Below are 14,629 nucleotides of genomic sequence, written 5' to 3'. Positions count from 1 at the left end.
GAGATCAGCGAGCAGCATCATCACCCCAAATCATTACATGAAATATTTCCATTGTGTTCACTTTGTCATGTACCATACAACAAAAGACAGCTCCTTAAATTAATGTCCCTTCACAGTTGCAGTATTGACGTAATGCTTTCCATACAGTTCACGTCAGTTCACTTGAATCTCCTGGTCCATCAGTCCGGCATGAGGTTAAAGCCATTTTATTGTGATCATTTAAATACTCTGAACATAGATATCGCTTGTTTTTAGAACGTCACATCCTCTCCAACATAGAGGCAGCTTGAGCATTTAAGGCAACACATTCAAGACTCCTCCAACTCATCATCTTTAATTATCGTGCGCCAAACTGACCCCAAACAAGCCTGTGTCAGGTTTGGAACGTTGCGTGGCAACCGGTGGCACCCCTTGACAGAAGCTGCGTTCCGTCATCAATGCTGATGCTGTTAGCTAAAGTTAGCAATATTGATGGATGACTCTGCTGTTTACAGTTTTTATTGATTGCTTTGATGCAGCAGTCAACTCAAACTCCACATTTTCAGAACAGTTAACACACAGGCTGAAACAGCGGCACTCATGGTCAGAATGACTCATTTTGTTTGCAAAAGGCTCTAACCGTGCCAAAACATTTCAAATATGCAACAAAGCTAATTTTGCCTTCAAACAACATAACTTCCAAACAAGTGTATGAGCTCTTCCAATCAACCATTACACAGTGGACAACAAAACACAAAATACAGCTCTCAGTGTGAATCGGTGCACCAGTGCTTGTCATTGTGGCCTGTTACTCTACGTAGCTTTCATGCCATTTGTTGTCAAATTTGCCTTCTTGCAAATAATTGAATCCAGAATCAGAAATGCTTTGATGCATTTTTTGATTCCATTGATTCTTTTTTTCGAACTGTGGCTGAAAACTGAAATACTGTAAATATTACACAAAATATAAAATAAGAAAGCTGGTAGTCTCAAAGTTCACAGCAAGCTTTTTCCTGAACAACTGACCTGTTTTAAAACATAGAAAAGAAGATAAAGATATAAAATATTACAGTAAAGTATAACAATCTATCACTGTAGAGTATAAGAAATAGCCACTATTGATACTCAGTCTCTTCTGTGTTGACGATGGGGCCACATGGCCTCACTACATCACATTCATTATCCTCTCCTGCAATGAACCAAGGGAAAAATCTTCTTGCATGCCATCCAACCTTGACATTCCTCTGCACCTGTTTCTCACTCTCATCTGCCTCAGACCTCTTCAATCCATGTTGGCAAAGAACAACACAGCTGCTGCACTTTTTAAGGCCTGCAGACTGATTGCTCATTGAAGATTTGTGTCAAACAGGTGCTTTAGTGATTTCATACTGATGTAGTTAGTTTCTGATAGTTAGGAACAGATGCTTTCTGTTTGGTTACCACAGCTAAAACAATGGAGTTTGGACTGCTTGAATGACATCTGTGTTAACTGTTCTGCAAAAGGGTGGAGAAAATGTGTCAATCCAATGAGAAAGGGTTAACACATCTGCAAGAGGTGTCTAGTGCTCTGCTGAGACAGTGATGATGAAAACCAAGTGGATCCCAGTTTGTTTAAACAGGTCAAAGCAATCAATAAAAACTGTAATGCAGGAGTGAGATGGTAAAGCCACCACAGGAAAAAGGCTGTATGATAGAAGAGAAAGTTCACGGTTTGCTCTCAGTCGTATGCTGGTTGAACTCTTAATAAAGAAAAACCTACTAAAACATCATCTCATGAGTTTTTACAGAAGTAATAATAGTTGAACCGACCTCAATAACTCCCAAAACCAAGTAAATAATAATAATTCTCAGCTGAGATTATTATGGCAGTAAAATAAACTACAAGGTTATGAATAGCTCTGATTTCTGCATCAAGAAAAGTTTTCATCTATTACATTTAATTCAGCATATAGTCTGTAGTTTAAGGTCGCAGTAGCTCTTTTCAAAGAAGTACCTTCTCCGTCAGTAATTCAAAAGGGTTTCTTGAGCCTCAAGTTATCACAAACCTTTGTTTGCACTCCAACATCGGAGTTTTTAATTATGATATATCCATGAAGCCAATGAGAACAAACAACACTTCCCAATATTCACTGACAAAACATTTTACATGTTCCTTTATTTCGCATAGTGTAAAGTTTGTTATGTGAAGATCTGATGTGGTTTCTCCTTGAACTTAGTATGAGAGGACAAAAAGTGAAAGCGGGGATGTTTAGAGGTTTTCAAACGTCTGATTGCATTAGTCTCACTGGTCTGGACCTTCGACAGCGCCGGGCTGAAAAGTAAATTCTAGCATCCTTGAATCACGCAGGCTGATGATTGTGTGTATTTGTGACCTCTCTCCTCTTTTCTGTCTGTCTTGTCTGTCTCTGTGGTTCCAGGCCTCTCCAGCCGCGCTGGCTAAGAGTGTTTTGGCAGAAGTCCCCAATCAGGTGGTGGATTACTACAACGCTAAAGGGATCAAACCCAAGTGTATGTCGGACTACGAGTCCACAAGAACCTTCAGCCCCTGACAAAGCAATACATGTAAACATACACACACACACACACACACACACACACATATATACTTTATGTACTGTATAATACATATACACATGCAAAAGCACAAGAACACATACGCACACAAACAAACATGTACCCTCCAGCACACTACATACATACAGTAGTCTAGCTCAGAGAATTAGCTCGTTCTGGTGAAACAATTTGAACTTCTTCATTGATGACTATTGCATGTTTGGCCACAGTGGCATCACCTGGGAAATTATTACTATCTACTGTATATCTGAAAGATGTTTATAGAAATAAGAGCAGTCTTCTGAACCAGCATGCAGACTCAGACTATAGCCCGCCCAAAGAAATGACACTCCTACCTTATTTAGATAACTAGCAAGTATGTAGACCAAAAGATTTGTGGGTAGAGAAACCAAAATGTGCGCCTGCATAGATGGGAATGCTTAGAATTAGCATTGCAAATGTTATTTATGGGAATGATAGAGTCCCTGTTAGTGCACTGCATAACTGCATGCATAATTCAGCTCCTGCTAATATCCAATCTCCAGTAGTCGCTTGCTGGTTATGAAATAAAGTATCTCTGTCATTTGAGTGACATTCAGGGTTGACTTGGGTGTTTGGGTTCTTTTCTACAGATTTTGTTGGAGATTTTACTAAATGGAAATAAAACAAAAAACAGAATATTGTAATAATTTCTTAATAACCTTCTTACATTTTAAAGAGTTTTGGGAGGATAGCAAAGCGTGTGTAGTAGACACTCATCTGTTAGCTGAACTGTTTTTTTCTGTATTCTGCATGTTTATTATAATAAAGACACTTTGGTTTTCTCATTTTTGTGTCATCTGATGTTTGTGTGGATGTGTCCTTGTGTTAATGACGCTGTAGGGACATTATGTAAGTTCATACTGTTACAAAAAGGGACCTATATCCCCTTTTGGACAAATGATATGCAAAGTAAGCCATAATATTTCAAAGACTTGTTTTTGTTGAAGGTTTGGGTTAATGTGTGTGTGTGTGTGTGCATGCATGCAGTCTGGAGGTATAATGGTAATGTAATATGATGTAATGTAATGTAACATAATGTAACTCAGGCAGAGCAGGTCGCCGCCTGTTAGTTGAATTATTTTTGAGTTTCTGTCTCTTTGTCACTGAGTATGCGGCTATTTGTATCTGCCGTTAGATATCACACATCTCTCTGTCTTTCTCATGGACAACTCTGCCTTGTTGTTGAAAAAACCATCACGTCACAATACTTCCAACTGCGACACACATTTTCTTAACACACACACATCCACTACATCTCTCTTTCACTCTTTCCATGTTTCCTGGACAGACATTAAAATGCAAGAATAAATTGTTTCAGTAATCTCCATATAGTTAATTAGGAGGAATGAAAGTTGAGCTGTCCTGTGAGTAATCTTCATACATGCCTCTCCCGCTGACAGTCGGATCAGTATTCAGCACATGAGCCTCCAGATATCTCTGTCAGAGACCACCCACATCAGACGGGCCCCACCGAGAGAGACAGAGGATCCGTTATCTCAAGGCTGAGAGAAGCCACTTAAACTGAGGGAAATCATGCTTAGCTTAATAATGTTATATTTTGTTATACAACTTAATATAATTGTTCAGTATAATTAAATAATAATGATAATAATAATAATAATAATAATAACTTTATTTATATAGCACAAACAAGGTTACAAAGTGCTTTGACAAACAAAGCAGAACAAATAAAAGGAACACAATTAAAATTACAATTGAGATGTAGAGCAAACGAATGGAATAGAAATAGTTAATACTTAATTTAGAGCAATAAAGAGATTTCATATAAGAACAATAGAAACAGATAAGGAATCTTAGACCAATTATACATAATGGAGTAAAGTGCAGCAACATTGGGAAGATGAAAAATAAATAAATGATAAATTAAACTCAAAAGTTAAAAATTGAAAAGTAAAAAGGAGACAACATTAATGAGACAATAGTAATGATACGTTAATAAAACAATTTAATGTGAAACACAGTATATTGTTACAATTCAGGAGATACCATGTCATTGAGAAATCAATGGGACATGCCTCATTGTCAGAAACTCTTTATTGATCCCAGATGGGAAGTTGGTACGTTATATTAGCTCCTTCTAGAATAGAAATCCCTCTATAGAGATTGAATAAAATACAAATAGAGGAAACAATAAGAAAGTAGAGTAAGTAAAAAAAGAAACAGAAAATACAAAAGCAGTCAAATTTAAAACAAAATTCACATTTGTTCTGCTTTCCTGCATCAAACATTTTCATGACAACTGGACGAGTGTGAACCACTAAATGGACCCCAAAGGTGAAAGTGTTTCATCATTTGCTGTTTCCAAGGACAAACATGCACTTTGATTCACGATCGTATGGTTGTTTTTGTATATTGTTTATTTTATCAAGACAACATGAAGCTCAATATAAACTTGTGCACATGATACCGAGATTAACGTGGTTGTAGTCAGAGACATAATATATGGTTGTAGTTCCCTGATGTTTGCTGCGGAACCTTTGACGTGAGTCTCAGCTCCGCGGAGCTGTTTTGGTAACGAACCGGAAGCTGCCAGGGTGACATTTGTACAGGACGACAACGAAGGCGTGGACGTGCATTATGCCCTTCTAGTTCGTGTGTAGTTTTGTATATTTATGTGTGAGTGTATGTATTAAAGAGCGTCATGGCGGCGTGGAGCTGTCGGTTTCTTCTTCAGCGGGGAACTCAACTCGTTTCTCTCCGAGCAGCAGCTGAAAGGTGGCTAACGTAAATGCTAACTTGCTAGTTAAGCTAATGTGACTGAAGTTAAATTCTTAGCTGAACCGGCTGCTGCGGCGACACAGCAGGAAAGTTATTAGATAAATAATGATGATCTTAGCTGTTTTACCGCAGCCGGTTTCATTTGCTACTGAGTTAGCTATTTTCATTTAAAATAACATTTAAGCTAAAGTTAGCTGAATTGTCTTAGATACCCAATGACGTTGTGCGGTAACAACAAACCCTTACTTCTTAATTTAAGATATTTGTCTCCTTGATTCGTATTGTTTCACATCGCTTAAAGGTTAACTGGGGCATTTGTATGGACACTTTGATATTTTCAGTGCTCTACAAATACCACATGTCAACTGTAGTTACTGTTAAAGAGGACAAAACTGAAGACCAACTCAAGTCCCACTCAGCCAAGTACAAACTGAGTAATGCGTCGGTAGCCATCAGCAAGCAGACGTGGGCAGAGTATGCCACCAAAGTTCATTTAATGCTGAGTGTCTTTCGTTATCTGCCATTGACTCGTCAGTACAATCTGTCTGTGTGAAAGTGTGGAAGTGCTCGTCACTCATCAGCAGGGACACTGCAGCAGCAGACGGATGAGTGATGACATGTGTTCCACTTAGTCTTCTAAAAGGACAGAGAGGAGTGTGAGATCTGAAACAGCAAAGCACATTTCAGTGACGGTTATGCAGTTAATACATAAATCAGTGTTGGAATGATGATCCTCCCTTAATCAGTTTAGCCAAAATGGCACGTCAGCTTCTTGGATGTGAACATGTGCTGCCAGTTTCTGTTTGATATTGTAATCTGAATGTGTTTGAGCTGGGGCCTGTTTATCAGACCTCTCAGACCACAGACTCTTGGAAATGACTATTTTCTGTCCTATTGACACACTTTTTTTGAATATCAATGGTCATGACAATGATGGTCATCATTACTCCATCTCTGGACATAAGGGAAGTCTTCATGTTCAATAACTGCACTCATTTCCCCAAATTTCTTCTCCCGCAGTCCTTCCCATTTGGTTGGTTGCATCAGGACAGTAAAGACTACGACGTGGTTTGATGAACACCTGACAGAGGATAATCAGGAGTATATGAGGAAGACCACAGCAGAGGAATACAGAAGACAAACAGCTGAAAAGCTCAACCCACTGAAAGATGAGCCCTGGCAGCGACATGAGTGGACAGAGGGTGGATGTCATGATTAGTGAAAACCTGCACAGTCTGACTCTCATCATTAAGGCTTTCACTTTAACGGTCTTTTCATCTGTTTCTCTTTCCAGGAAGTCGAAGAGTTGGATTAGTAGCAGTGAAGTTGGGAATGGTTCCTGTCTGGTCAAAGACGGGAGAAAGACACGTGGTCACCATGTTACAGGTACCATCCAGATGTTTCCTGGTGTGCTTTAGCATTAAAAAAAGCTGCCAGTATTCTTTAGGAATCATGTGTGTTTATATTTGTCATCCATAATGACAGTGGGTCAGAAAAGAAGTCCGATAAATTGAATTGTTCCGTCTGAGTCTGGGAGAGGAAGAGCAAATATTGAACACTTTTGCACAGGCTCTGATCGCGCATTTGAACTGAGGCATTTCAAATTATTGCATTTGAAATGCCTCAGTGTTCCTGGACAAGCTTCTCCTCGCTGACAGCAAGTTTAAACAGGAGCTATTTAACACCAGGTTTATTTAGATCACGTTGTTGTCTCATTGGCTGGTCTGTCAGTGAAGTAAATTGAAAGTAAACTGTGGCCGTGTGTGTTCACTCAGCGCATTATTGCATAACAAACTCAATTTCAGTAACATGTCAGTGTTAACAGTCAGACGATTAGTATCAGGGTTGGAAAGAAGCTTCTATCTCCATCTTCTGACTCACTTTCATCACACTAAGTTTTTAAAAAAAAAAAATATCCTTTTCAGCTGGCACAGGAGCAGTCTGTGCTTAATGAAGAGTAGAACATTTAAATGTCGTTACTCAGGCTGAACGTACTCCCACCACTTTGGTATTTTGGGACAAGTGTTATCTCAAGTGAAACTGAAAGTACGTCTGCTTTCGTGAATAAACACAGTGAAGGTTTGATAGTTGCTTTTTAAAAAGAACATTTCACACATGTGGGATTATTGTCCTCCCCTTTACTCTTCTGGAAGTGTGTCATTTATTACAACATGCTTGTGATTAGTGTTATCACGATACCAAAATTATGACTTCGGTACGATACCTGCCTAAAATATCTTGATACCGATACTCAAACGAAACCACGGCGGAAAACTAAAACATCATCATAAGTAATGGCATACATTTTAGATGACAGAATGTGGAACTTAAAAGATTTATTTCTTTTTTATATATATATATTTTTGTAAAAGCTGCTGAGCTTTATAGCTTCTGAATCCAAGAAGACAAGTGTCTTCTTGTTTTGTTCATTTGTCTTGTTTGCTCTCAGAGATTATTAAATAACCTGATTTTTCATTAAAAGCTCAGTGCCAGTAGTAGAAAAAAATTAACAGCACATTAACTACAATTTTATTTGGCATAAAAATAATGAACATAAATGACATTAACTGTAAGTCTGGCAAGTCATAAAATAAGATAATACTTTATTCGTCCCACAAAGGGGAAATCTGCAATTCGCATTTCATGTTGATAAAGTTCAAACCCGGATTATCAGCCTGCAAACTACATTAGTGCACTAAAGTACAACACAAATGACCCAGACCTGGTGGAGGTCTGTGCTCTAATCACACCATTTTATAATCATGTAAATTACAATATATATGCTATGATTATATTACTAGTACTGATTGACTTAAGATAGATAATTTAAGTGGTGTTGTTGATCAGCATACTTGTGAACACCAGCGCATGTTCTGGTAAAGTTCATGTTCCCAGTGTGAACGTTGTGTTTACATACAGAGATGTGGAACCACATCAGACTGTTAAACAGTTAGCTTCACCCCTGACTGCCTCCTGCAACTCTGATGGTGGAAATAGTTAGCTTGTCACAAAAAAAACTTGCTTGACTTCCATCCGGGGGATATTTAACGTTATCTATCGCTAACCTGCAGCTCTTTGAACTCTTTGAACAAGTCTGCATGTCTGTCAGCTGAAAGTGGCATAAGTGCTGCTGCCGACCGTCCAGGGCTTGTTGAAGAAGCAGACGCACGTTGCCGACAGTAAGGGCAAGCCCACAGACACCACAAAGCCCGTCTGTAAACGAGGCTTTAAATCTGTAATGACCAAGAGAGCCAACACGTCCGTCTCGCTCTGTGACTCTGTCACTGTGAAGCCACGCCCACTCTGTCTGCAGGCAGTGAGGAAGCAGAGAGAAGCTGCACACAGACACGCTGCCCCGCTGTCACACTAAGATCATAAAGTACCGAGAAAAAGTATTGTTCTTAACGGCTGGGTACCGCGGTACCTTTCTAGTATCGGTTTACCGTGCAACACTGCTTGTGATGACATCCTACTTTAATTTGGTCACTTGTATGAGTGACCCTGAGGCCCAGTATTAAGATGTTTTACACCAGTGATTTTCATCTAATTGCGTATTTGTATATGTTGTAGGAAGTGAAGAAATGGGTGCCACAGTTATAAATGCAGTCACACTGTGACTATTGTTAATCCAGCCTCTGTTTCTTTTGTTTTTTCAGGTGCAGGACTGCCATGTAATAAAGCACCTGTCCAAGGAAGAATTTGATGGACACACTGCCGCCCTTGTGGTAGGAGGGAAAAACGTATCACCATTCAATGTAAGAGCTAGTAGCAGTTACATCTAGCAAAGTACGTGTAAGGATTTAATCTGGGATGTGTTGACACAAACTTCACAATCAATTATCTTTAAGGTGGCTTTAGTTGATATTCTTTGATATCTTTTAGCTGTTCTTTTGTGTTTTTGAATTTTTTATCCTAAACATACAGATATAACATTTAAAAAGGACAAAAGCTGGTGGACACAAATGGTGTCCACCAGCTTTCAGTGTTGAGTCCCTGGAGAAGGAAACTTTTACTTCTACGTAGCTATGAAGCTGACCATAAACTACTGGACAGACTGATGCTGCTGGAAAAAACAGGCTGGCGCAGAGAAACCACCAATTATATTACATTTAGCCACTGTGAATTTTATTAATTTATTTGTAGGATGAAGAACGTTTAATTTCTTCTCTCAACAGTAACACAGTCTAGCTTTAAGCAAAATGAAGTGTTTTGAAATGAGATAGAAACGTTTCCTTGGATATGGAGGGAAATTATACTGAAATACTATTTTTGTGTTCAGAGATGTGGCAGCAGTATTTATAAGCAGCTGTCTTGGCACAGAAATGTGACACTTTGAATTATTGTGTGCTCATTTATTTTCCCTCCAATAGCTGTAAAAATTGCCGACATTATTCCACTGTGCAATAAAAACATTTTCACACCATGAATAATTAATTAATTAGGCCATAAGATAAACATCTCAGCATTTTAGACAACTGCCTGACAATTCCATGAGTCATACTGTCAATCGGGCTGAAATTGATGACTTGAAGTGTTTGATTTGTATCCAGCCGTCTTGTTGGAGAACATCGTATCTTCTCAAACCAGTCGATGTGTGTCTGTACCAGCAGAGGTCTGCTTGTTTTAGTCCTGGCTACGTTTCATAATCATGCAACCAAAAAAAAGGAAAATCATATCAGTGTGACAGCTTTATGAGACATAAGTGAATTTTGTCACTTCCCTGCATGATTCAGCTCATATCAGTCCTCCTAGTTCTTAGACTCTTTCTGAATACAGACCCATAGCCAGGACATTAGACTCACTCTCTAAACGTCAGTGACTGTAATTCATCTGATGTGTCTTAATAAATGAGATCCAATGGATTTCATTGCTGCTACCTCTCACCAGCAATGAAGCAATGACAGGCACACACATATTTGAAAAGTGTCTTTCATGCTGGTAATAAAGTCTGCGGTCACAGTGTAGGTGTGTAACAGTGAAACACGAGGTGACAGACGGCACTTCACCGTCTCCTCAGCTCACTCTGAACCAACACTTCCTTCTCAACGATGGTTTCAAAGAAGTTGTTTAAAAAAACACCCGTTAGCATGTGTGAGGGTGGATTTGTCCTTTTTAAATGTTATATCTGTATGTTTAGGATAAAAAATTAAAAAACACAAAAGAACAATTATAAATAAGTCAAGATGCGATTTATTCATGGAGTGTGGATAGATGCTGGACGGGCCGGCGCCTGGACTTCACTCGACCAACATGAAGTTGTTTTCGATACCCCTCACACAGCCTCTCCAGTCGAAGGCACAGTTTGTCAGGAGTGTGAAGCTTTGGCAGGCTGCTTTTCAGTCAGCAGAAGGGAGAGAGTGACTGGAGGGGCTGGGATGAGAGTGAGCCGAGTGAAAGCAAATGTCAGAGGCACTCGCCGCCAAAGTGTGCATGCGTATGAATGCGTGCATGTGTGTTTGGCTCCCGTAACGTCAAAATGGTCCCACAGTTAATTTTGAAATGCCAAAGTCCAACTGCTGCTCACTGCTCTTATTTGTTTTTACCAGTTTTGTTCACCGTGTTTCTTGTTGTGTGTTTCCTCTCCTTCCATTGCTCTGACTGACAGAGGTCTGAAAGCCAAATGGAGATGTTCAGGAATGCAGGAGTGCCTCCCAAACAAAAAGTCACCACATTTAAAGTCTCCGACAACGCCCTCATCAAGCCAGGTACACATGGCCGTTAGTCAGGAGCTGCTGCTGGAAACACTTGAATAACGCTCATTAATGTGTTGACGGTTTGAAACAGGAATTTACTTGAGATAGTGACTGCTTTTCTTTCTTTCTTTCATTCTGTCCTTATTTCTTTCTTTCTATCCTTCTTTCTTTCTTTCTATCTTTCTTTCTTTCTATCCTTCGTTCTTTCTATCTTTCTTTCTTTCTATCTTTCTTTCTTTCTATCTTTCTTTCTTTCTATCCTTCGTTCTTTCTGTCTTTCTTTGGTTGTTTATAGCTCATTAGCATCTGATTTAATATGTTTAAATTAGATAATTATTTTGATAAATATGTATTTTAGCACTGATGGAAGGTGCTTGAAAATGCTTGAAAGGTACTTAAACTTGACTAAGTGAAAGATGAAGGAACCTTCTGTTAGCTTTCTATTAAAGCTGCCCTCATTCCTATCACTGTGCATGTTGCATGCTGTTTTCTACAAATCTCTCTAAGGTAATCTTGTTTGTGGTGTTTTCAGGCACTCCTCTGTATGCAGCACATTACCGCCCGGGCCAATATGTGGACGTCACGGCTAAATCGTAAGTTCTGCTCTGCCAGATTTCCGTCTCCTCTTGGGTTCCTTTCCTCCTCCTTAACCTCCCTCAGCTCCATCAGCACGTTCTGGAGATAGATTAGTGACTGACTTTGGAAGAAGGCTCAATACTCTCTTTTTATATCCTCTGGGGTAACGTGAATGTAAATCTAAGATATGAGTGTGCATTCATGAATCTTCTTGTGTTTGTGTGTAGCATTGGAAAGGGTTTTCAAGGTGTAATGAAGCGATGGGGGTTCAAAGGTCAGCCAGCCACCCACGGCCAGACCAAAACTCATCGCAGACCGGGAGCGTCTGGACCTGGGGGGGTATGTGACTGACACACACACACACACACACACACACACACACACACACACAATGTGATTCTCAAGATTCTTATCCGTGCCAGACATGAACAGTTGGCTTCCTATAATCCAGTAATGTGAGCGTGTGTGTCGTTTGTCATCTGCGTCTAGGATCCAGCCAAAGTTTTCAAAGGGAAAAAGATGCCGGGCAGGATGGGCAACGTATACGTCACAGCTCATGGACTGAAGGTACACACACACACACACACTCACACACAGAGACACACACACAGAGACACACACACAGAGACACAGAAACACATTCAGAGATGTTGTTTTAAACTTCTTTGTCCTTGACTGCAATTTCAGTTCAATATTCTCTCGCCGCCGTCTCTCCCTCTTCTAGATATGGAGGGTCAATACCAAGTATAATGTGCTGTATGTTAACGGCTCCATCCCCGGCCACAAGAACTGCTTACTGAAGGTAAAAAGACACACGCGCGCGCACAAACACACACAGACACGGAAGTGATGTGTGAAGTTGAAGGTCAACTGCAGCGTGCTTAGTGTTCTGGCGACCTTGCACCTGCAAAACATACTCATACCTGTAAGACAGTGTGATCTATCTTCATTGACACCGTGCTGGTTCAGCAGCCTGTGTATGCATCTATTTATGTTTGTGTGTTTTCCTGTGAGGGAGTGTGCGTCTCAATGATGTCGGTAATATCCACAGCACCCATCTTCACACTCAGCATGTTGTGTTTGCCTTGTGCGTGTGCACGCGGACACACACACACACACACACACACACACACAGCCTATTATTTGTTTTGCAGACAAGTGATAATGAATACAAATGTGCATTGCATTTCACCCAGCTCAGCTGACACGCACGCACGCACACACACACACACACACACACACACACACACACACACACACACACACACACACACCTGGAGCCACTTCAGATTCTATTACCCTAAAGGGTGCACATGCAGGTTGATAACGTTAGTCCATTATGTTTGTTTTTATTATTCTCTGCAGACTTAATAGCTTTATGTAAATGAGGAACAGCCATGTTTTATGGATTAGAATTGAGACTATAGGGCTGCAACTAATGAAAATTTAAATTATTGATTAAATCTGTTTATTTGATGGTTTACCGATTAATCATTAAGCCCAGCGGTTGTCAGACATGAGGTTGGGGTCCCCTGGGATGTGTAAGACCACGAGGTTGGGCTGCAACTAAAGTCTTTTATTTATTGATTTACTGATTAATTGGTTATGAAAGCAGTTGACTATTCATTAATTCATCATTGCAGCTCTCCCATGATTAAATGCCTGACTGAATGAATATGATTCACGTGGAAACATGGATCAAGCTAAACTCAGTGTTTTTGGTTAAAGTCGTATTTGTAAAGATTTCAGTGGTAGATTTGGCAACAGTTGTGGTTACTGTGGTGAAGGTGGTTGAGTGGCAGCTTACAGCAAACACTCCTTGAGCAACTAGCTCAGGTGAAGAGCAGCAGGTGTGTCTGCCTACAGTGCTGCCAAACAAACTGCAGATATTTAATGAAGATAATGATGATTCCATGCTGTGAACAGCAGAAGTGGGCAATAAAGTCGAACACGGTACCGAGGAGTTAAACATGTATGCCCTGATCTTCATGCATGCCTTGTTTTCCTGTGAATCCGTCATGTTTTCAATGAATGCAGAGTCGCCACCATCAATAAAAACTTCTATATAGAGGGATGATTCTTATGCTCTTAAGTTTATTTTTCATAATTGTTGTTTGGTTAAAAATAAAATCTACATGAGTGTTTTCTGCTTCTGAAGGGAAACATCTCAGAAGACAACAATCCTGACACACAATGCAGGTTTTATTCTCAACCACTGAAAACCAAAAAAAGTATTTGATTTAGAGCGAAATAGAAGAAGAAGAAAAGCAGTCGATCGTCACCTTTGAGAAGAGGGACAACATGAATATTTGGCATTTCTGCAATAACAAAAGCTTACCATTATCAAAGTTGTCAGCCATTAGAAACACATTTCTTGTCACTAATTGTTTCCGCACTAATTAAGAAGTGTGTCCCCACTGCCCTTCACACAAGTTTGTGTCTTTGTGTTTGTTCCAGGTGAGAGACAGCGTTCTCCCAACCAGGGCCTCCACCCTGCTCAGCCCTCCTTTCCCTACCTACTTCACCGAGGAGGACGGCAACCTGGATGAAGACCTGTACGACGATGACTATTTCATTCACACAGAGCCATCATTAACACTGACCTGATCGCACACACACACACATATACTCACACATGACATGTTTACACCTAAACCCGCAAACTGTCTGGATGCTGTAATAAAGACGAATTCCTTTGAAGATCTTCAGCTACTCTGGTTTTGTGTCTGTGTGTGTGTGTGTCTGTGTGTGTGTGTGCGATACAACAGCACCAAGTCTGTCTGTTTGATCCAAACAGTTATTACGGTCCCTTTCCCCTGAAACCATGGTAACTGTAGGAGTGATGATGTCACTAGAGGATCCCCAAGCAGAGAGATGAAAAAGACAAAGAAACTAAACAAGAGGCAGATATTGTGGAAAAATGTGCAATATCTGTGCAGGACGCAGGAAGAGATGAGGGAGGGTGAGCTGGATACAGTGAGCAGAATACAGATTCAGGAGGGAAACAGTATGTAGGTAGAAATGAATGGGAGTGAATACAAAGGGAT

General features: G+C 40.0%; 2 protein-coding genes across 2 annotated transcripts in view; both read left to right on the top strand.

The window, feature by feature from the left end:
- LOC115578171 (copine-4) overlaps window positions 1–3,359 on the top strand; it is a 12,525-nt gene extending 9,166 nt beyond the window's left edge. The window contains exon 9 of the mRNA XM_030411020.1: window positions 2,397–3,359. Coding sequence (XP_030266880.1) covers window positions 2,397–2,528 — 132 coding nt within the window. The 3' untranslated portion in view covers window positions 2,529–3,359. The remainder of the gene's footprint in view (window positions 1–2,396) is intronic.
- A 1,711-nt stretch (window positions 3,360–5,070) lies between these two features.
- On the top strand, window positions 5,071–14,290 carry mrpl3 (mitochondrial ribosomal protein L3). Its single transcript, XM_030411021.1, has 10 exons — window positions 5,071–5,310; window positions 6,334–6,515; window positions 6,608–6,699; window positions 8,970–9,068; window positions 10,919–11,018; window positions 11,539–11,599; window positions 11,810–11,921; window positions 12,072–12,149; window positions 12,307–12,384; window positions 14,040–14,290. The coding sequence occupies exons 1-10, from the start codon at window positions 5,237–5,239 to the stop codon at window positions 14,187–14,189; spliced, it is 1,026 nt and encodes a 341-aa protein (XP_030266881.1). The 5' UTR covers window positions 5,071–5,236; the 3' UTR covers window positions 14,190–14,290.
- Window positions 14,291–14,629: the final 339 nt, after the last annotated feature.

The sequence above is a fragment of the Sparus aurata genome, unplaced genomic scaffold, assembly GCF_900880675.1.
Source record: "Sparus aurata unplaced genomic scaffold, fSpaAur1.1, whole genome shotgun sequence".
Taxonomy (NCBI): domain Eukaryota; kingdom Metazoa; phylum Chordata; class Actinopteri; order Spariformes; family Sparidae; genus Sparus; species Sparus aurata.
This window is presented reverse-complemented; position numbering and strand designations above follow the sequence as displayed.